Genomic DNA, 25,112 nt, shown 5'->3' on the forward strand with positions numbered 1-25,112 from the left:
ATCATTCAACCATTTGTACCAGGCTAACTTTTACACAGGTAACTATCGTCGTGCAGCCATTTACGAAAATCGCCATGCCATACTTTTCGGACGATTCCAAATGGTCGCCATACCGCCGAAAATCTGCAAAAAATTTTTATTTCGCCAAACTTTTTGTACCAGTATTGCATTTGGATTTTTGGAGAGTATTTGATAAAATGTAACCATTATTATATTTGCCATACTTCTAGTAGGGGGAAAAAGTGCTGTCATACTTGAAAACTTAATTTATTATTAATTTATATAAGTGAAGATTTCCAACACATAGATCTTTGAAATTTTGTATTTATATTTGTTGATCCTCAAACTTACAGGAAAAATAAGTGCCATACTGTTACAAATCGTTTGACTTTCGCTATTTTCCGACGATTTCGACTAACGCCCACGCGACTAAGCCGCCGGTACCAGCGTTCACGCCATCGTTTTTCTTTTTGTCATTGCGTACTAAGACCCCTGTAGAAACGCCATCCTGTTACAAATGACTCGAAATTTTGTGTCAGTATCTCCCGGTCTACCATCTGTCATAATTAAAACAATTTGTTCGTCACTTTTTATTAAATTTATAAGATTATAAAAAAAAAAAACATTAATTCCAGTCATTATAATTAAGACGAGGATAATATTGCCTACAAAAAGAATATTGGCATGAACGTTATTGTGGAAAACAGTGATATTAAATTACTTCTGCTTGTATTCACAACGTTTCATAATTATGTCTCTATTTTTCGTTTTCCGGCAAGATAATTATATTGGCTTGATAGAATAGAAGTTGTTTTCAATAATGCAGTATTAAATGTGTTGGTTCCACAACCATTAAACGCTTATAAAACAACTTACAAATATTAAACGCTCTCCCAAGTCGTATAAATACGAGACTTTTTCAATTACTTGTTTTAAAAGTAACCCTTTTAATTAGCGTTAGGCGAGAATTTAATCTTGCTTTGGATTACAAGAAGCGAGCAAGGACTTAAACGATTCTAATGTAATATTTCTTCTGAGCGTAATAAATAATAAAAATAGAGGATTCCTTCCTTGGACATGAAAGGGGAGAGATTCAAAAGGTGTCTTTATACACGCTATGGAAATTGAATCGCTTTAATTTACGTAATGTGAAATTTATTATCATTAATTTAAAATTTAAATACGTTATAGAGGTCAACGAACTCTGTTTAGTTATGAATATATCAATGAATGATCTTATACATATAAGTTGAGATCTTTTGTGATTCTAAAATGAGCATCTCTACTTTTCAGATTTAAGCTATTTAAAAATTACGTACAAATTACATCTAACGTATTTATTATATTCACTTTATAGTTTCATATCATTCTGAAGATAGCTTTTAGATAAAGCTCTGAACAGAAACGAAACGTCTTAAAATTTTAAAATATTTTTTCGCGTGTGAAAGTGCCCTTATTCTTAACCAGATCTAAGTAAGAAATAATGTACTAATTGGGTTGTTTTGAAGCTGGATTGCGGGTGAAGGGAAATTAATGCCCTCCGGAGGATAAATGTGCAATTATTTTTCCTGAAAATGTTTGTTACGCTCGTGTCAAAAGTTTGTTTTAGGGGCAGGTGTGGTGGAAGAGTTGCTTACTTTTCAAATCTTTTATTTTGTTGCTTTGTTACTTTTTATGTTTGAAAATTGCCCAGAAGTCAAATAAGATGAGGCAATTTTTTTGTTACTTGAAATGTTATTTTTTATAAAGTGTACATTGTACAGCTATAACAATAAAGTTGGTTAAAATCAATATTTATGAAACGGATTTGAAAAATAATTAAGATAGGCAGTAATGAAATTAGTTTCGGAGTATTAATAAAGTAAATAATTCGTAACAGATCTACGCAATAATTTGTTTGATTTGCAAAAGGGGCGGAAAATAATAACGTACCTTTTAATTGAGAGCTTACAAATTTCTAGCCCCTTGAGCAGATCATTGTAAAGTGTTTACTTTCTGCGTTGTATCCTTCCTTATGATGCTTCTAATAATTCGATATTATAAATTAAATACGAAATCCTTGATTTAAATTGAATAATACAATATAAATAAATACGTATTAAATGTGAAATTATTTCGTATCGCTAAACATTAAGTAACTTCTTGATCAGAGTTATAATTTTGATTTAAAATTAATTATGTTGCTAGCTCTACATTTATATGCAATTCCACTTAATTGTTTGTAGCACACCGTGTGAGACACATAGCCTTAAATAGGCTGCTAGACCCCCACATCCCGACACATCACTATCAATTTATCGTGTGATACCTAAACGTATCAATCTAATTCTTACTTGTCAAATGTAATTTATTTGTTATGACGTGACTGTCGCCTGCTGTTTCTGAATAAAAATGTTAAATGATTGGACGCTTGTTAATGTTACCAAGTTAAACGTTAGAACACCAATGGCTTTTAGTGCACCAATTAATTTGGTATCTAATATGTATTTGATAGCAATACTAACTAGACTTCTTGTCGTTAAAGGAAAAATTAAACTTTGAAGAATACCAAGAGCTTATAAAAGAAACTTTGAAATGTTTTCTGATTATTGTTTTGGAAAAGAATCAGACAAACATCCAAATTTTGTGGTCAATTTATATACGAGTGATTTGTTACGCCTTGGGCGGATACTTGGTTCGATGATAAATTGTATGCAGTCATTCATTTTAGAAAGAACTTTCGAAAAATTTTAAGAAATTGGGACCTCATTGTGATATCTATAAAGCGCGTTTTGCAATACCCATCCATTCAAGAGCTTTTGAAGTGCAATTCCAAACAGAATATCAAATTGAACTTTATGATATCTCGTCTAAACGTCAATTTTACTACAGATGTTTTCTGTCTTTCATCTCTGCGTTTTCAAATGACACAGCAGATTGACAAATGAATACCAGTAACAGTTGAAAACTAATTTGTATGTAAATAGAAGTATTTTTTGTTCTTGTGATTATTTTATAATTATTGAACTTTGGCTCTATATTTTTTTTTTATAAAAAAAAAAGTATTCTCTACATGTGTTCAATAACAATAATAATTATACTTGAATAGAAGGGAAAAATTAATGCTAAATTGCACTTATTTACAGCGTTGCGACGATCAATCATGGCGGCCAAGTCATCAGCCGGTTCAAATGTCAAACGAACCTAGGGTGGCGGTAAAAAAAGAAAAACTGAATTGCCATTATTAAAAAAGTGACTGTGACTTTATTTCCATTGTCGAATGTCGATTCAGGATTATTAACTGACTTGCATTATTTTTTGTGTTATAATATTGATAGATTGGTTTTTTCGAGTAGGTAGGATTTGAATTGTTACGTGTGCACGGTGTTGGCAGAGCGGTAAGTGTAGATTTAGCAACGATGAATAAAATTATTCCAATATAAAATTCATTTTGTTATTCGGTATCATCCAAAATAGATAATATAAAATTATCATTATCACTCATAATATGATATCTCATGACTCACTACGATGTAAATCAATATCTCTAATTATGCTCGTTTTACCAACTTAAGTATTTAAATTGCATTGGTATGATTTATTATTTGGTAAATGGAATATGATGGAATTGGATTCAATTTAACTAAATTGACTTCCTTCAATTTTACGATTTCGTTTGCGTGATCTCGTCCGGTAATAATCTAATAAATTCGTCCATTGGGATAGGGCAGTCAATATCGTAATGACTCAATATTAATCGTTCTGTTTTACCGTATTAAGTTTCCTTTATTGGAATTACATTTCCTCTATTTAGTTTGTATCAATATTTACTGGTATTAGTTTCGTAATTTTCGACATGTTGCACCGAATCGTAGGAACGGTTAGGCAAGTGTGTAGTGTGTTTGTAGTGATGTAAGTCCAATTATAAGATGTAATCAATAAAACAATAACCCGAACGAAACGCTGGTCGACGGCGCTCGGCGCATCGCAGCGCGAACGCAAACACGCCGCGATCGCGTGCGAGCGCACATTATCATCGGAGTCAAGCCGTTTCACGCTACCCCATATTTTAACAACTGTCCTAATACATCTTGCAATGTTGTTTTTAACTGTTTTTGCCACATTATTGTTTGTTCTTTTTGAATGTTTACTTTTAATTTTTGTATTACATTTTTGTTGCTGTGTCTTTTGTGTACCTCTTTAATAGCGATTTTCATTATTGACTAAACGCAGATGGCTTAATATATTTTGCAAAAAATTAACACTAGAAACTGTAAAGTCAATATGCATGTAAATTTATCTGTGAATAATTGGAAAGCAAAGAGAATTGTTTAAAATTTAAAATTTTCAACGAATTGGATGGATTTTTTTCTTCATTTCAGGTGCCTGTCAATGAAAGCGCCAGACAGGTATGTCGCTATGTTGGTTGCGCGTTCGGTTTCGTTACGTTCGGAAACGTTCCGGCGACTTGTCCCACCGGTCGCTCGCAGGCCCAGGGTGTAGCTTGGAAGACTACAGATGACACTTCACACCCGCCACGCAGGATCACAGTATAATTTTTCCACCAAAATTGCTTTAATGTGTGTTATTTTAAATGTGTTATGGTTTATTCGCAAATTCCATTACCACAAGTTTGTCCCATTTCATCAGCCATTGGAATCTGGATATCACTTTTTCTTTGAATGCTTGATTGGTCATTAAAGTTTAGTAAAATAACTTTAAATGTCTCGGTGGTGTGATTTATTTTTTTAATGTCAATAAAACCTTTGTGGTTTAAATTAGTTGTCGTTGTAATGCTTCCAGGTTACACCCTTTCTGTAATTTAAAATAGGTTTTGAATCCTGAACACAGATAAATTTACAAAAATTGTAGTTTAATTGGAATGCCTGATTATGTTTATTTTGAGCATGACTGTGTGTTTTTTTTTATGTTATGGTAGAGATTTGAAAACTGAGCGAGACTGGTAAGTTCTATACATTCATTCTATTATACATGTTGGTAAGTATAATGCCAGTTACATTTAAACGAAGACGCATTAACGCACCAATAGCAACATAAGTTCGGAACTGATCCTATGACAAACGATGACGATAATCATCAAATCGTAAAGGATTTAACGCCTCCGTTGGCACGCTTCTTTTGTTGGCATCATAAAGCCAGCCATTAACATGTTTGATAAAACGCTGGCCGCACAAAAAAGACCGTTGTGCTACTGTAGGCGCCCCACTGCGAGACCTCATTGAGGTAGGATGCCATGCCGAGGTACTTACAAACGAACACAAAGATGCATGTATTTCTCCAACCTTGTTCACTGTGGATGACTTGAGTGGCTATTTTAATGTTTAAATCTAATATTTTGGCGTGCATGCGTTGTATTGTGGGTATTGCATCATTATAATAGGGAAACTGTAAACTATAAGTGCTAGGTATACGGCGGGATAAATGATCTGAGTTTTAATATTAATTTATGCTTTGATAAATTGTAAAATTAATAATGGTTCATAATGACAGCTGTCAATAAACTTGAATATATGAATTTTAAATCAGATGAATATTACCAAGTAAAAAAATATGAATAGAATAATACAATTAGTTGGCCGCAAACAATATCTATAGACAGTATAATCCCATCTTTAGCCGCTTACTATAAAAGGTCCTAATGAAATGTTATCTTGAGGAATTTAAATCATCAAAGATCTGTTCAATTATACACGTCATCATTTATGGCTTTTAATCCTATAAGACGTAAGTTTAAGGATAAAGGCTTTTGATCTCTATCAACTTTATCACATTTATATAATAAGTGTTCAAAGTTCTGTAGTAACAGTTTAAATTGAAATAAATATTGCTAAAGTGAAGCAACAGAAATCACAACAAAGGATCCGCTTACATTTTAACACCTTTTAAACTAACAAAGGCCGATTTCAAATAAACACTAAATCGTTAACCCCTTTGACCGTCCGTGGGTAATTTTCACTTGGAAAACGGAATGGAAATGATTTTGTAAAGGGCTCCGATAGAAAGGGTCGCGACATTTCTGTTTCTGTGTACGAACATTGGAAATGAATAGGCAATTTGAACAGAATAAACTTAGTAACACGTATGTACAAATAGCTAAGTGAGCAGACATTCTATACGTTAATGAGAAATAATTTCTCTATCAAATACGTACTTGCATGAGTCATAGTCACAAGCAAAAGTAATTAAACATAGGCGTATGCCAACAACGTGTGTAATGTGTATGCTTATGATCCGAAATTATAACAGTATCATTCCATTGAGTTGTTGATAAGCAGTCCTTATGTGGGTGAGCTTCTTACATCCACACGATCATGCCGCAAAGAGCTTCTAAAACGGATTAGTGGTTGGAAGCGGATGAACTCATGTTGCACTTGTTGATAAAATGACGCATCTACAATTTACATGGAATACTGGTTTGGGATTTTGTTATTTATGTAAATAAGCTGATGATTAAATTTAGATAAACATGAGTTGAGTATGTAAGGGTGTATAGATACGCACATACGTATGTGTGATTTAGATTACAAGATATTTTCAATTTTTAGATATTTCGATCGAAAGCATATTTTCATTAAATCCCTCTTACACTTTTTACTGCGCTTTAAAGATAGGTACTCAGCGAATCAGTTTAATAAAGGCCACCGGTCACTTAGTAAATATATGAGCAGCATTATAATTTTAACATCACGTCCATGTTGATCATGCGAAAATTCTTGTGCTCATCGGGAGCTGCGAATTATGTCACGAATGGTCGGTTCGTTGGTCGTCACTCACCGCACTCACCCAGATGGGCGGGCAGGCGTGAGGACTTTCCCTCTCGTCGCAATGCCCCAACTCTGGTAAGGGTACATGTCCAGTATGACTCGAAGTCATTGCTGATTACGCTACAGTGTGTAGTCTTCCTTTATCTTGGAGCATTTTGTAGTAAAAGCACGGTAATAAAGGTGAATGGTGTGGAGGATGGTCACTAAAATGGATAATAAGAGAAATAATCTGCAATTTAATGTCTAGAATAGGAAATATTACTAATATTTTTTTATCTGTATAAAATCTCTCATAGAAACTGCCTTAATTAATATGTGATTATTAAATATCTGTAGGCACTATAAAGGTTGACACTATCTTAAATTCCGTTCCAATACCGCAAACACAAAGAGTACAATAAAGTTAATATTGCTCCAGTCATTCTTCATGTGGAATGTAACAAATAGGATCAATTGAATATTTGCTTAAAACATGATTCAAACTCAATAACAAATGAATCTATAAAATTAATTGGACAAGTAATCGAAAACTCAGAAAGAATTTCTTCATCTCTTCGATAGGGGAGCGGAAAACAAATGAGGGGCGGACGTTGAATAATTCGATTTCCTTATTTGCACCAATCAATATCTTATAAGGGAATTCGATATCTTTGTACAACATGTAATATCTGACTATTGACATTGAATATTGTATGGGGCCTATAAATGGGAAAGCTGATAATACTTATAGCAGATACGGTATTCAAATGCGTACAATGTATTTCGCTTTACATTCTGCTTTATACCCTTTTGTTTATTAGTAGCTTTAAAAGTTTATATTCAAAATTGAATCGTATTAGAAACTCAGGTGCAACAGTATAATAATTAAGTATTAATCCCCTCGAAACAGTTAAAGGGTGGTATCGCTCGAGGAAGTCAGTGGAGAGCGTCGGTCGCAGACGGCATATTAGTAGATATAATTGCATTTGCTACCGACCTCCTGACGTTTCCTACATCGGGATTGCGACTCGATCTTATAGACAATTGAGTTACTTACACAAACCACCCTCTGGAATGACTTGCCGTTGATGAGAGTATTTTGAATATTGATTAAAACCTTAAACAACTTTCAAAGATGTATATACGTTTACATCGCAAGAAACCGGGAAAATCGTACAAATATTTTGATCACAACATTTCAAAGTCGCGTTCTAAACACCAAACGTAATAAGGATAACTTCATTTTTCTTAATTAACAAGGATACTTCGCTAAAAGTAAGCTCATATTAAATTTGGCCAATAATGCGCTCGGCTACTTATTTAATTCCGGATATAAAATTTCTGTGATTGAGTCCCAGCGGGTGGAGTTGAGGGGCGTGAATTCCAACAAAATTAGCACCAGGGGTCGAAATAAAAAAGCGAAGGAAAAATTTAATGAACAGGAAAATGCTCCTTTTTGCAGCTATTCCATCTATTTATCTACATCGGGATGCCCATTACCTTGCTAAGAGAAAAGTTTACATTTTTAATTTAATGATTCCACTTTGTGGAAGTTGGGCGGGTTTCGGCGAGTTCTTAATTTGGGGATTTCTGAGGCGTCTCGTTTTGTAAATATTATTCCTTTAATAAGACCTCATGTCGAGGGGGTGCCTACTGAAGTCCGTGATTACGACTCTCTTCGCAAGCTTCATTTTGGACCTCGTCATTTTGATTGGCGCTAATGAAATTTTTCCTACTCCATACCATTTTCTTGTTCTTGACAGTATAATTTTCAGGAGACCCGAGACATCTTATGTTGTCATCAACACACCCTCTAAACTGTTATTGAAGGCAATTTCACTACAGCTGAGCCAGTGCTCGTGTTGTTTCCATTTAAATTTTTCACTTTTGCTAATACGATTTCTTGCTTTATCTCTCTCGTTCCGGCGAAGTGTGCGTCCCATCTGTATCAAAATTTTTAAATTGTCGCGGCCCATCTGCGTCCGTATCAACGATGACGTTTCGCTTTTAGCGGCTGTTTTAAAATTGAATATTTGATGCCGCTTTCCCTTATGACGAATTCGCGGTAAGTGGAATGGGCCAATTCCGTAAGAGATAATATCTTTTCTTAACGGCATCCATTACCATTTGAACTAGGAGTTTAGGAAGGATGCGTTACATTATAATATTACTTACGTTAATGTTTTAAATTGCTTTCTAGGTATAAATAATAATTTCTCGCTATAGAATATTGGTACGCGTTAATGCGTATTTTTGATTTGTTATCATATACAACTGTATGGCACTCGAAGGTTCCCATTATGAACGCAAATGGTTACAGCTTAGTCCCTTTGTAATTACACAGATAAGCGACTTCAATAACGGTACTTTTATCACGTTCATACTTTTGGAATCTAATTTGAATTTTGCATGTTGATATGTGAACTCTTTATTGGTCGATATTATGTTTGCATTCTGATATTAATGTTGGCTATACGAATGAGTAAGCTGTTATAACTCAAATGATAAATTCAGTTGTTATTGATATAACATAATGTATCATTTCCAATATGAACATGCTAATCAATATTTATTTATCATTGCCCATAACATTAATAATCTCCCAACACCTGCTTGAATTAATGTTTCGAAATAAAATGCTTAAATAGAAAATTAATTAATTATTAAGAAGTTGAATTAATTTGTCATAATTATGACCATATTAATACATCAGAATGCCAAATTTGCATTTAAACGCTTAGGTATAGGAAAGATAATTTAGAAAATTATGTATGTTTTAATAGAAATTATGGCTAGCATTTTTTAAACTAGGGTCGATAGGGTCGAGTTTTTTACTAAAACATCTGTTGTGTTCGTCGTATGAGTTTTTGTTATTTCAAAAAGAGACATGATGGATCAGTTTCAACACATATACGTCGGTCCCTTTGTTGCCTGGTTTATGGCTTTGAAATGTATTTCTTTGTTTGTTCAGTACACGTTACTGTTGCTACCGAAATTAATCCAAATTTTCTTTGAGAAAATTAGCTTTTGATTGTGCTTCGTATGGGGGATTGAAAGTGAAGCTTGAAATTAGAAAAATAGTTGTTTGGAATATATATCAACATAATATTTTAATAATACGACGTACTGTTTTTGGGACTTAAAAAGCTTAGAAGATTATTTAAAAGAAAATATAAAAAAATTGTTCTGCCCTTTATCAAATAGTTAAATTGTAAATCCAGATTACGCGCAGATCACTATTAAATTTGGGCGCCAAAGCATAAAAAAGCAAAAGCATTTACGAGTGTCATTGGAAAACCTTTGTAAGTGTGGGAGTGCCTCAAGATTTCATAAGTATGCTTTTTGAAACCGCTGTTGCGTGTTTTTTAAATAGGATTCGGCGATTGTCGGTATCCGTAAAGATTACATCTTATCTTCTCAAGAAAGATCTTTAAATCTTTCTACGCTATTATGGTGAAATATGTTACGAGTGCTAATGCATTTTGAATTAAAGTCTTGCACATTGCATAATGGAATTAAAGTTTTTCCGTAAATATGGTTCTGTTGTAGTTTTTTTGCGTTTTAGCCACAACGAAATAGGTAGGATGCATTTTTTGCGGAATCCCCGTCACCTCTTAGTTTGGTTGTACACGTACAAAAAGGTAGTTTTCTGGGGCTTAATTATGTAAATAGTTCACCGGATTGTCAATTTTAAAGATCTCAGTAGGTTACTATATCTAAAAATAAAGTAATGTTGACAATTATTATACTTCACTTGTCACACTATAAAAGAACGTTTCGACATAATCTCAAATTTATAGTATTATTAGCGGTCCGCCCCGGCTTCGCCCGTGGTACATAATATTTACGTTTTCTCTACATAAGAACCATCCTCGTACTTCAAGGAATATAATAAAAAAAGAATTATCGAAATCGGTTCAGCCGTTCTCGAGTTATGCGCTTACCAACACATTTTGCGATTCATTTTTATATATAAGATTGAACAAACAAAGTTTATAATTATTTTTAATCAATAAAAAAATATTAATTACAACCAATCTTCTCTTCTTCTCTTTTTATAACTTCAGTGAAATATTACACTTTGACATAACAATGCACATTCAATCAGTCATTTCTTCGCCTACAAGTACACACCAATCAATATGCAAATTGTTATCCGAATGAAACATAAGCATGAGTAATATTTTTAATTTCTTGAACGCCATCGCAAAATTGCAAGGACGTAAGCAAATTAGGGATTAAATTACGTTACAACATGAACATAAATCATTTCGAACAAAATCCATCAAACTAATTTAATTCAAAATGTATCCATTTCCTTTTTGCAAACAAAATAAATAAAGGTACATTCACATCGGTAACAACGGCGAAAGTGTACGTATTGCAATGAAGTATAGAAAAAAGAAACGAGCATTTTGATTGATCACCAAGTCGAAGCTGTTTTTTGCGTGAAATTAAAAACACGGACTGGGCATGCGTTGGATTAAAGAGGAATTTCAGAAGGCCATAAGCAGGGAGCCGGCCTTTGTTGTCGAAAACAAATTTTAAATTAATTTATTTTTATAAGACCGAGCGCATCGATTCAACATTCGATGAAATTATTGTATCAATTTATCCATACTAATATTATAAATGCGAAAGTAACTCTGTCTGTCTGTCTGTTACTCAATCACGCCTAAACTACTGAACCAATTTTCATGAAATTTGGTATGGAGATATTTTGATACCCGAGAAAGGACATAGGCTACTTTTTATCCCGGGAAAATGACGCAATCCCGGAAATCCCATGGGAACGGAACTATGCGGGTTAATCTTTGACTGTGCGGGCGAAGCCGCGGGCGGAAGCCTATAAATATTTGTTTACATAGCTTGAATGAATTGACATTATGCTTATTTTTATATTTGTGTGTTATTTTTAAAATTTATTGATTATCATCAGTTTCACAAACATAAGTTGGGTAAGTAACTACTTCTGAATAAAAAAATAAAGTTATTTATTCATCAAAACAAAATATAATAATCCGAAAAAATATGTACTTAAATACGAAAATAAAATATTTTTGCAATAACAATCATGGTCTCATGGATACGTTTTATATACCTATAGTCGCCAGAAGTTTTACATGAACTTTAAAATAAAAGCTGCTAGTACTACCTATAAACTCATAACTTTTTTTTGTTCTGCTTGTTTTTAATTAGATTGCAATTTCTATCATAACATTTCAACTCACCACCACGATCACACACCATTATACAAATAATCAATCAGTAAACGAAACTCAAACAAAAGTAACTCCTTCAAAATGTAATTAATGCTTCTATAACATTAACGATGTTAATAATAAATTCAAGCAAGACTTAGTCGTAATGTGAAGAGGAATGGGGATGTAACACCCAATACCGCGGTGAAACGTAATAATAGTAGCTGTTTCAGGTTTATGAACGATCAAAATTGCACGAGCACGTGTATAAAATACACTTTGCAAAGTAGATTTAAATTTTAATACAAAGCTTTCAGTCGAGGGTAGTAAGTAATGTCTTGGTTCGAAACGTGTGGATGCGACAAGGAACTTTGACGGTACGGCGCGGGCGCGGAGAATAATTATCGCATGTTTTGTTATTTTGGGATGATTTTAATGTGAAATTATTTTAAAATAATTAATAAATAGAAATTAAAATTAATCAATTAAAATAAATATTTATAAAAATTGAAATTATGATAATAAGTAATAACCGTAATTAAAGTATAAAACTTAACATTATGTTTGTAAAGTAATTTTGACCATAAGTTCTTTAGATGCATAAATATTAATGACATATTTATTTTGATTTTTACCATTGAAAATATGGCACGCCTTAAAAAGCTTGATTCCGGTCGTATCCTCAATAAGCTTTCGCCGGCGGAGACTCAGGTGTCGACTGCGGCCGATTTCACAAGACAATGCTTAATAATTTCATTTCACCATTACGGCGGCCATCTTTACTCGCAGTTACAGGGCATCGGCGCAACCCTCCGCAATTTGCATTGTAACTCGGACCACGTAGAATTCGCTAACAGCCATACCACTACCTTCTCTTGAATATATAATTTTGTTGCTTTTATTAACAACTTTGCGTGGGAATCGTTAGCCTCTGCGACTGTTTATTGTAGACGATAACTTTCTAGATTTATTTTATAGGGCTAGACTTCTCATAAGGGTTGGCTCACGTTTATGCTGCCAATAAAGAGGCTCGGCATCATTAAACATTCGTTGGATTTATTCGCGGGCTTGTTTTGATATGTTTATTGAATCTCGGCTACATTGTTGTGGAATGGTAAAACGTATTGGGTTATAAAAAGCGTACTTTGATGCGTCGAGCCGCGCTGTAGATTCCGATAACTATGATCGGGATTCAAGGAAGAACTTAACGAAAGCGTGAAGTAGCCCTTTTTGCCTCATAATAGCTGTGCTCTCGTTAGTCGCTCCACTCGACCAAGAGACACACTAATTGAAATCTTACATAAAGAATGCTGTTATGTTTTGTTACGTAAGAGAGCACTGAAGATCCAATTTCTAGGTAGATTATACCGGCACGTCCAATAAATTCTTTTTGAATGTCGCCACATACCGCATCTGCGGCTCAGACGTACATACTCGGAAAACTTCGCCGTTATGTTCACCTTGGTCGACCATAAAACAAAGTATTAAATATGCCGCTCGGTAATTGCTATGGAAGTAAAAAGTCACGAGAATTGTAGCAGTAATAGGTGTGATCGTAAGTCTCCCTCGACCCCGCTAATGTAAAAGTTCCGAAGCGCCCGCTATGGAAGTATGGACTTAAGTTTGTTTCGGTAGCTATAAATTAATGTTTGCGTGTTCGCTAAGATCATTTTATATAATTTTCGATGACTTTCGGGTCCGCTGTTTATATTTTCACTCGAATGACGTGGATTTCGGTAATACCTTTATTATTAGAGTTTTAAACAAATATTTTTTGGCCTATATATTTTGGGATTTTAAGTTTGATAGCTATACATTAACAACCTTTCAATATTTTATATTCCGCCTGCTAATAATTTTTGTTTACTTTTATATAAATATGGACTGGGACTTCTTTCTCTTTAAGTTAAATGAAATACAAATCATAATCGATTATATCGATGCTGTTAATTCATGACGCTAAAATGCCTTACCCTAGTACGAAATAAATTGCGCCTCAAAGTCTTATGGCGACTTTAAGGGGAATGTATAATTCCATTTGGTGTTTCCAACTCTTTAAGGGGTCGGAATATCGACATTAATAGAATGTAAAAGGTTTCTTGCGATGGTTAACATAATCTAAATTTCTCGAAGTTTGCCGTCGTCTTTGGATGTTCAAATGATTGTCTATTAACACGTAATGATTTAAAATTGCGTCTAACATTCCCACAGATAAATATTAAGTGCCATTATGTGGTATGAATGAAGTGCAGGCGTATAGGGGCGTCTTATGCGCACTTCAGGATATTGACACTTGCTCTGTCATCAGCTTTTGTTCTATCACGTGTTAGGTTACACAAATGTACACGTGTTCTTATTAAAAGCTATTCTCTTAACATATACTCATTTTTTACGTTTACATTCATATAACTTCATGTCGCCGAGTGCAGCGCGTTAACACTTGAATGCTTCACTTTTTTAAGATTACACATTTCCATAAAACATGCACTTCAGGTGTTATGGGAATGCATAATGGATACTATTACGTGTAAAACGAGATATAAATTAGGTTTCTGCCACACTAAATGTCATTGTTAAAAGTTAAGTGAACATTTATTGTAATATTGTTATAGATGAGGCTCATTACAAAACTTTAAATTGAATTATTTGTCTCTACATTCATCGTTGTTATTATCAATACAGCTAGGCGGTTAGATTAGCTGTTGCAGAAATTCTAAGTGAAAGATAATCGCATCTCGCGTCGTTCGCGCGTTATAATTAGTACAAATCGTCTGCTCCCACCATAGACTTAAGGAATTTATAGAGTCGACATTGATTAATATTAATATTTTTTTTATTATGCTATTTGTGGATATATGTTTTTATCACGTAGGTTTGTTATTACAGCATGTATTTTTATGTGTCAAAAATGAAGAATGCTCGTGAATTACTAATAGTTTTATTTAAAAAACCATTGATAAATATCGCCATATTCCATTTCATATTCTAACAGGGTTGTAATAGCAATCCATAAACCATTTATATTCTTTTTCATTTTTAAAATGCAAATGCTGCGACTTCTACATGTATTATGGCAAGAACAATCCTTATTGGAATGGCGGAGTCGCGAGAGATTCAATAATTCATCGCGATGCGAAGAGCAATCGATATTCGATACAACGATTGATGGCACTCGTATCGCAACGGGTGAAATTCGCGACACAACACTAATTACACAACAATCTCCGAGTTATCTTCGCGATCAGCGAATACACCTTCCACTCCACTGATTATCTTTGCAAATCGATTTTCATTACGTTTCTTGCTTTAAGCCCACACTACATTTTTGTCTGATTACATAACGATCTTGTGTTGTATTATGGTGTTCGAAGTACACAAATTCACTCTTATTCATTCTAATAAGAGTACCGTTCTCGACTTTATTAGATGACCGAATTTTTTACGCCACTTTCCCATCGCAATAGTTACAAACAAGAAACTAGAACTGATTTAGTAAACAATTCGATTCGCCTCCGCATTGATAGTGTCAAATTTTATGAGAAATATCTATTCGAAACTTCGGAGATCAAATTCCATCGATCGCTTCACTGAGTTTACGATTTAACAAGTCAAATCGAGATTGATTTTTTATTTCAGATCACCGAAGAGTACAATTTGTTTTTATGCAAATAATTATTTACGCTGCTTTGTGATTTAAATTAACGTAGCGTCAAATTTTCGGTCGTTTTGCTTTAAGTTTAGTGGAATTTAGTGAAGCGCCCTTTTTGTTAGATCTGTGCGCTTACATCAAAACTAATTTATCCCGGAAAGTGGTAGCCAGCGAAGTCGCACACAGTAGAGAAATATGCGGAATAAACGCGCCGTTACTAATTACCGAGCTAATAAAAAACTGTCGAAATTGAATCTAAACATTTGTCTCTTAACGAATCGTGTCGTGGCGGTCTCAGTTCAAAGCGGCATGATTCGGCGATTCTGATCCATTTTCGAATGCTCGCTGCCCATTCGTTCCCTCAGCTACGCCTACCCAATAAATTAGATGCCTCGCGTAACGCAACACAACGAATAGTTACAAACTAACGAAATCTCAAAAAGATCTCAACCCATTTTCTTAACAAGTTTTCCGAGAGAGCAGTCGCCTTCAAAGATTTTACCCTAAGAAATAATTCCGTTAATAACGCTCGGCGCTCGCACGGGTATGTTATGCAACCATAGGAATTTCATTAGATACACACGCGTCTGTTTGTTAAGGCGTTTTCCATTGCTAAAAGTTTCTTGAGGCGGGTATAATTCCTTTGTTTGTTCTCGGGGGTGGCGCACCCACCTCACCCACTACGTTTTCTAAGTCATCGGCTCCAATTATGCCCCTTTGTAGGTTTTGATATGTAAATTCGCGATTTTATTAAACAAACCATGATGCCATTCGAGGGCAGCGAGGCGGATTAATAGCTTCTCAGATTTGTGTAATCGCTTTCTCCAAAGATAAGATCAAGACGCGAGGGCTCTATTCGCTTTTCAATTCACCTTCGGCGAAAACGCGACTGTCACATGTTTACTGAAAGAGAAAATATTCAGTTATTTAATTAGTGCATTAATTATTATCTACATATCTTACTTTTTTACGACTTTTAATTCAAGTGCAAACTGCTAAAAAAGTTCATCAAAGTCAATCAATGATGTTATCATTATGTATACAGATCTATTTTAACATTTGAAAACTATAACATAAATACACGTAGAGATTGCTGGTAGTATTAGTTATGGTAATTAAGATAAATCGTTCATTTTCTTGCTTTTAATTATCTAAGCATAACCACTCCATAACAATTCTTTCTTGTTCAATCCGTAAGTTATGTTTCTTATAGAAGCACGCTCGAGTGACTAAACGGTCGAATTAAACTCGCAATTTCGTTAAATATTATGGCTCCACAAATTAATCCGCACATAGAAACATAAAACGGACATTACTATCCAAACTACCCATTCGATTTAAGCTTAATTTTTACCCCAGCACTATTAATAATTTACCGAGTATCCAGCGAACGTTTGCGCCATATTACATCGCATAAATTAATAATGTCGTTCGCTTGTTTAACTGCGAATCAGATGAGTTTTATTGACAATTTGTTGGGAAAGAGCAATTTGCGGGATGGCCGGCCAGTGTCCGCGAGAGGTCGCACCAGCGGGGAATCGGATGGGGGAGACAAAACTGTTAACCATTTGAATTAGCCTTAATTAACGACCAAGATTTTTGTTAATAGCCGACTGAGTATTGCTATCAATTGCTCTTTTACCGGTTATAAAAATCTACTTAACAAATTAAATTGTAATCAAATTACTTATTAGAATTTGAAATACTTGAATAGCATTTTGAAGTATTTAAATATTGTAATAGCATTTGTTAAATACATATCTAATTGCTATAAGCTTATATTACTCACCACTATGAGCTTTGAAATTATAGGTATCTTACCTTTATTTATAAGTCCATTGACTCCGAAATCGATTCAGTCGGCAAATAAATTGAAACCCTATCATAAATTGAGCAAGATAATAGTTGTTATAGAGCTATAACTATTAACTCATCCATAACTGAGCTATCGGCAGTCAGTAGATGCAAATGTTTCCATCGCATTACTGTAACTCAATACTCGCACGAATGTACACAATTGCATTTGGGGTTGCATTGAGAAGCATCCACAGCGACGCTATTATTGTGCAAACAGGGGCAGACTCCTGCAGTGATCTATGACATATGCATATACATTTACGCTTATTAACTTAGGTAATTTAGTGCTCTAATAGTGAGGCTATATCTTAGCTAACAATGTGTAATTGTATTGGTCGGAAATGTGCCGGGTTGGTTGGGAGACATTCTGATTCCGCTTACACATTTGTACTCTATTTATTCATTTATTTTTTTTCGGACTTATGAATTTACTGGAACAGAACAGAAAACACTAGAAAATCTTGTACAAAAGTGTAGGAAAAACACACAGCTACAATAATTGTAGTTTCTGTGAATAGTGCGGGCATGTCCTTCTGATCCATATGTGAGCAAAACGCGCTGTCGCTTCGAATTAACACACGCTTTTGTTATCGTTCAATTTGATTTCGCCGCCGGCTGCTTTATTATTTTAATGAGACTCAATTTTCAGGGATAATTGAATGGACGTTGCGATGCTTCGATTATTATTTCATTTGATACCTAGATATACCTACTATCCATTTCGTCATTTGATTATGGTTATTAGGATGATCTTCCTGTTAATAATATGTGATTTTAGGATCAGCTGCCAGGCATAGTTAGCTATTAATTATTATTTTTGCGAATAATGTGTGGTTACGCATCACAGGCACATTTTTTGCAAGTATGTAAATTATATGTTTGTAGAAAAGGACAGCCAATTTTCTTGTTTAATTAAATGAAACAGCAACGACTGGTTTTATTAGACAAACTAACGACATATTCAACTGAATTTGGTCAAAAAAATGATGATTGTAAGCTTTAATAATAAAAGCAGAATTGTAACTGTTAAATGAAGCGACATTTATTTAACATCTAATGACCAACTAGTTTTATGTATAGTTAAAGTTGACACAGCGCCGCAATTTAATTAAAGGGGTGCGTTTTGATTTGTAGTCATTGAAATGAAAGAGTAGACTAAAATTAGTGTATTAATAATGCAATAGAATTTATAATGATTATACCGATTGCTGCAAAATTATTTGGCAATATAAAAGCTCGGTGTTTATTTACAAAGTAGGTAGGTATTATGCTTTTAGTAATGGACTGAATTTATAAATTTTGGGCAGGAGTCAATTGCCCAAAATTTATAAAGTCATTTGTTAAAATTAACACTATAGGTATGTCCATAAACTCGAGAAAAAAATATTTAAAAATTGAACTGAGCTAACTATTTTATTTTATATTCATTTCATTTATTTTAAATTCCTGTTATATGTACAATAAAGTGTCATAAATAAATAAATATTTTGTGGGTAAGCATTACATTACCTACTGAAAAATAGTTTCATCACAATCATTTGATATCAAAATTTTGCTCACACCGAAATAAGAAACGAACACATAACTTGTTTGTAACAATAATATGGTCTATAAGTGGATATCTAGTCGTTAATGAGACGTTAAAACTGTGTGATGGGCACCGCCAGCGACCGCAGACCACGGCACGCGACATGAGGTCTGGCATTGTCGTATCACATCACTGCTCTGTCCATTACAGGATATTCGACACTCCATAGCGAATAGAATACTATACGATATACATATATATATAAGCTTATACTGGTTATATCGACAAAAATAGCTATACAAGTCCATATAGAGCAATTCAATTGACAATTCACACATCTTTACAAAGCTCGAACTTACACCTGTTAATAGCTCTCTTTACTATGTAAATACTAATTTGTACAAATGAAGTATAGCAATTATAAATAATTAATTAATATTGCAGACACTTCGCACTTTACAACCATTGAAAGCAATTTAGTTGTGTTTTAAAAACCGTTATCGTTTAACCTATAAGTGAGAGCCAAACTTTTGACAGCAATCGCGTGACTAGTCAGCTTAATTATATGTTCTTTTTTTTATTCAACTAAATTGATAATATTTATTATCTTGTTTCTGCACAATGAAACTTATTAAATGTTGTCATATTAGTAAGTTTTATAAAACATTCAATTAAAGAAGATTAATGTTTTAATTTTTAAATGTTTTCCTTGCCAGTTGTCATTACTATAACTCCTAATGAGACTTTGCTATTGCAATGTATGTTAATATAATAACTCTATCACAAGAGAATAATATGGGCTACAAGCTTACTAACACATAATATTTATCAGTAAGTGAAGTTGCGGGGCTATTATAGTCTTGCAATAATAATTGCTTGCAAAAAAGACTTTGTTATTGTATAAAATATACAAATATAAATTAATTATTCCGTGTTTTTCGAACATCTGTCGCGTTTATTTACAGTAAAGAAAAGAACCTACATTCGTTTAATTTGTTATATTTGTCGAAGATAAGCAACCGTGATGCTGGGAACGGAAGTTGGTGCCTCTGTCGTGTCTGAGATAAAGCAACTTGATGATTTGAGGCTATAGGATAAACGGTTCGTTAATAAAGGGTTCCGTGTCATAATATCTTGTCTAAATTTCATTTTTACTGTGTAGTGTCCTTTGTTGAGATATGATTAATAATTAATTGTACGATTATTTTTATCAATTTTATGAGAAACTTACATTTAAACTTTAAATATATATAAGTCTGTACAGAATTGTCCTTGAAGTAAAATATTATTTAAAGCCCGGTCTGTCTATTTCTTACATGTTAAAATTGATACAAGTATGATTCACGAATCGAATTCCGATGAAGCAGTTCACAATGAACACATAAAAATAAATTTGTTTAAATTAAAAGAAATAGGTAATCATACCCGGATGTGGATGTAGAACAATTGATTCCCACATGCCTCCGAACGAAACAAAACAAGGCTAGAGCGCTGAAATAACAAACAGATCACGAAACGATTACTGTACTTGGGCGCAAGTTATAAGTACACTGAGATTAATATAACACCTTTGAACATGTACACTATAAACACAACCTTATGTAACATGACATAGTTCACTTTTTCCCTCAACGAAATTTGTTCATTTTACCGCACTTTTATTAGAAAATGAAAAGTTTCACTCGCTCTACGGTTATCTCTTGTACGGAAATTTGAAAACAGTTCGGATAGTCTCACTCAGCGATCTAATATTTAATAGTTTTATGATGTATTATCAAAACAAATCTCAGTTACTATGAAGTAGTATGAGTACATTTCGGTTGCAGTTGTTATTGGATTAAACGGTTGTGATACTTGATCTCACGTCAATTAAAATACGAGTACGTTTACATCAAGAAGCGCTTTAATTTGAATAAATTTTATGATTTATAACAACTTGATGCTTGTAACTTCATAAATTTTGTTAAAATACTAAAACACACTGATAGTAGTGTGATCTGAGTGTGTGAATAATATATCTTATTTTATTTAATAATTGAGATCCTATCCTGGAGTCTTTGCCTCAGACGAAAGGCTATGTATGATATTAAGAAATTTTAGGACAAACTTGTCAGAGCAATAGAACAGAGGAATAATCCTAATTGTAAACTGTAAGCCATAATATAATATGAAGTGCTTACAACGAATATAGTATACATAGATATATTTACAATTAAAGTATCAATACAACTCGGTCGCTCTTGGACACAAATAGACGCGGCCGATACAAAAGGACTTAACGTGTTTTTTCTTGATATTTTATTATGAACTTCTGTTCAACATCCAGATGTTTGAGTCTGATCAAACAAAAGATTTTTCAGACGTACTTACGTAGTGTCAGAATGTAACTATTACGTTCTTGATTTATGAATAACTTGTGTTTACTTTAAAATTCCTTGCACTATTTTGAAACACAATATGAGATAGAAATATGGATAACGAGAGAATTTATTTATTCTTCTCTAAATAAGTTTAATATGCTATTGAAGCGATCACGAAGCGATTTAAACATAATTCATGATGAACATTAACTGGTCAAACTGAGTGTATCTGCCTACGTAATACGTAACTACTCAGGCGAGAAAGTGTTAATAAAATAATGTACACTTGACTATTTTAATAGGTTATTTCCTTGTTACTTGCCAGCAGCTGATGTTTTACTAATAACCTGTTTAACAAATCATAACGTTTATTTTTGTTCAACACCGAACGATCACATGTCTCGAACTATTCTGTTTCTAATCTTCACAATGTTTGTTTTTCTTCATTCTGTTTTTTCACTCAATATTATACGCTATGAAATTAATAATCGATGAAAAGTATATTCCGTCATAAACACACGGAGATATTTTAGTATTCTTCAAATAGACTCCTCCGTTACAATAAAAACTGTTTCGTGTAATGTATACAATACGCAGTACTCACCCCTTTAAATGTTTCTGTATATTTAAATGTAGCAACATTTATCTTTCAAGTGTCTTTTTAATGGCGGTTGATGAAATACAAGCGTATATTTTTTGTTCACAAACATAGTTAAAAGCTGCTGATGGCATACGACGTATATGACTCGACACTATTCGTCGCCAGAATTAGAAGAAATTAATTTAGGGACCAACAAAGAGTGTTGCTCGCCAGGTAGCAATTTATTTTAAGAAGGCTCCAATCAACCGTTTACAGAAAAACGACAACAAAACGAAACGGTAGCAAAAGTTTTAATTGTTACCGAAAAACCGTATCAATGTAAACGGAAAACTATTAGCCACCGAATACTAAAAATATATTGATTTTATTGTATTTCAAAGGTCTGCATCTCTGTGAAATTACACAGGGCGCATAAGTTTTTTGTTGTAAAAAAACTTGGCGCCGGGATGTTGAGCCGGCGCTACCTTTAACACCAATTTGCAGACTGATTAGATTTGAAATCGTTCTGCATTGTATTCTAAATTTTAATTACAATAACGGTAGAGCCTGCATGCAACTTTAGGATGTTTTATAATATATAATGTTTGGATCATATTTTATGAACGAGTGACGGGTTCGAATGTTGATAGAATAATAGCAATTTCTTTTCAATTTGATTGCGAATCGACTGAGGGGTTGGAAGCTCGGGGCGTGCACCATCGCCGTGACGGTCAGTCGTCCAGAAATTGTACAATTTAATTTAACAAAACAGCACTCCGATACATTTTCAGTGAATGGCCGTGTCCAAACCAACGGCCGTCAAAGAGTGAGAACAAAACGTGCCAAACGCACCACCATCGAACCAATGAAAAGTTCGAAATGAAAAACGACTACAAAGAGAAATCATTAATATTTTTGCTGATGCGTGTTTACAATGAGTCACCGGCTGCAATTGACGACAATCGACCTATACTTCCACCAGATATAGATATACATATCAAAACAAGCATCATAAAATTTATGAAATATAAAATGTATAATTAAACAAATTATACCTTATTTAAATAGATTAAACTTCCTCATTTCATTTGATCTCGATTCAAAGTTTTTTCAAAAAGAAATTTTCATAAAAGTATGACGAAAAGGAAATAAAAGGATAATATGTCGGGAGCTATTACGAGTCTGACAATAGGGTTACGACAAAGGGAAATTGTAAGATGGCTCTTTAGCGAAAGAGATAAAGTTACAATGATGATATTATTACATCTTAAGAATCTGCGCTAGCCTTTTATCCGCATTTGTTTATGAGGATTTTATATTTTAGATAGAGTCGTAAAAGTATTTAATCATATAATTGTAACTTTAAATTTTATTCTTTGAGATTCTTAATAGTAATAATAACAAGATATTATAATAATATATTATGGGTATCAGCTTATCCTATAAAGTTATAAAGGTTTTTTAAAAGGGACGTATAATCAAAATGACAATAAACATATCTTTAGCATTAACCCCAAGAATCCTGCTACAAAATTTCTGAACTCTTTGATACAATTCAGCCTTTGATTTCCAAAAACAATGAAGAAGCCCTTATCAGCACTTAATTCAAAACGAATGTAACAAAACGGATTCGAAAGTCTTTCTGACGATGACGTCTCTTTCTTCTCAGCAGTCATCGAGTTTCCTTTGTAATTAAATATTGAAATTAAGAAATGAACAGCCGCTAATTACAAGAGCTTGTCCCTTGGGGGCTGATTATTTTGCCCTAGCATTTGTAGAAAGGGATGGCGGCCGCTCCTTTTGCAATATTATATTTACAATGTTTTGCTTAGGAATAAATTTTTGTTAAGTGACTGATTGTGAATGCGTTTAAATTGGTATACTCAAAGTTATTGTATTTTTTGTATACATTTTTCAATGAGACTGTACCTATACATCGAATTTTATATAATAACAAATATATAATTATAACAAATTAACAAATATATAATACAAAATATATAATTATAATAGTTCATCGTAATTAATTTTGGCTCAACACCCATATAAGTCAACCTTATCTTTCATCAAACCAAACTAAGTAGCAGTACGTTAGAAAATAAAAATATATTGTAGTGCAATAAAAAATACGTAGTCATCATAGTGGCCACATAAATTCAATGTTTGGACATTTCAATTATCCGGACCACGTGGCGTGCCGGCGATGTTCGTGCCAACAGTAATAAAATTGTTAAAAAATAATTATTATCGTCCTTGCTATTTTATCTCATAGGTATTGTTTGTATAAAACGTCTACATCACAATTTCTCGGAACGATCACAAATCAGTACACAGTGAGTAATAAAATATAGAGCCGTTGTAATAACATTTCTTCGTTATCGAAATTAAAGATGAAATAGACTGATCGTAAATACGTTTGGAATGTCTTTATTAACTGTCAACGAATTAAGAGAGGCACTCTGTTTAATATTCTATCAGACAAACGTAATTAGTTTTGTAAATAAAATGCCACGAAGAAATTGAAACGTAACAGCTACCTAACTGATGCGGTGACTTGCTCTATCGGATCTATTCTTATTAATTCTCAACAACTCACTCGCTGTATCAGTACAACAACAAACAATAATAAATATTACAATAGTTAAATTCATATCTCGAATATGAATTTACAATTCCTTGTTGAAATAGGATTAACGGGATGACGTAATGAATATTCATAATTGATTTACGTGAAACGAAATATATATTGGGGAGTGTAGATGGTGGGTACTGGGTAGGCTTGCATAAGGTTGTTGTCTGGTTTTAGTTTATACCCCTGGGACAGGTAACATTAAGAGAACATCTTGCTCCATCTGAACATGAAATAATTGTTAAGCCAAATTACGGTCGCTAAATTTTTCCACCCCAAGCATTTTTTATTTAATTTTTATTTTTACGACACGCTTAAACGCGGCTTTGCTTTCTCTTTTTATTGTTACTGTCGATGTACCCTCTAATTTTTGGCTTCAATTAAATTTTTCTTTTGCTTTTTTATTATAACATTGTTTTTAATGACTCAAATTCGGAAGTCAAGTTCTTAATTTTGTGTAGTACTGTAGAATTATTATAGATATTTTATTAAATATACGAAATAAATTAACGATGAAATCTCTTTTTTCCTCAGGTACTTCTCTAAGTAGGTATTGTATACTAAT

General features: G+C 33.4%; 1 protein-coding gene across 10 annotated transcripts in view; it reads left to right on the top strand.

Annotated features, from left to right (window-relative positions):
- The window catches only part of dac (dachshund family transcription factor), a 130,439-nt gene that overhangs the window by 18,567 nt on the left and 86,760 nt on the right, over positions 1-25,112 (top strand). For 4 of the 10 annotated variants that reach the window (XM_090120632.1, XM_090120635.1, XM_090120633.1 and 1 more), the window contains exon 2: positions 4,362-4,388. The exons of 4 other annotated variants lie outside the window; for them this stretch is intronic. In XM_090120632.1, coding sequence (XP_089976758.1) covers positions 4,362-4,388 — 27 coding nt within the window. Of the gene's footprint in view, positions 1-4,361; positions 4,389-25,081; positions 25,094-25,112 lie in introns of all 10 variants that reach the window. 2 more of the 10 variants (XM_090120634.1, XM_090120637.1) reach the window with 1 other exon arrangement.

Source organism: Colias eurytheme, chromosome 4 (assembly GCF_061535395.1).
Source record: "Colias eurytheme isolate Ceu_HAF_F1 chromosome 4, ilColEury1 Martin Lab GWU primary, whole genome shotgun sequence".
In the NCBI taxonomy this organism is placed as follows: Eukaryota; Metazoa; Arthropoda; class Insecta; order Lepidoptera; family Pieridae; genus Colias; species Colias eurytheme.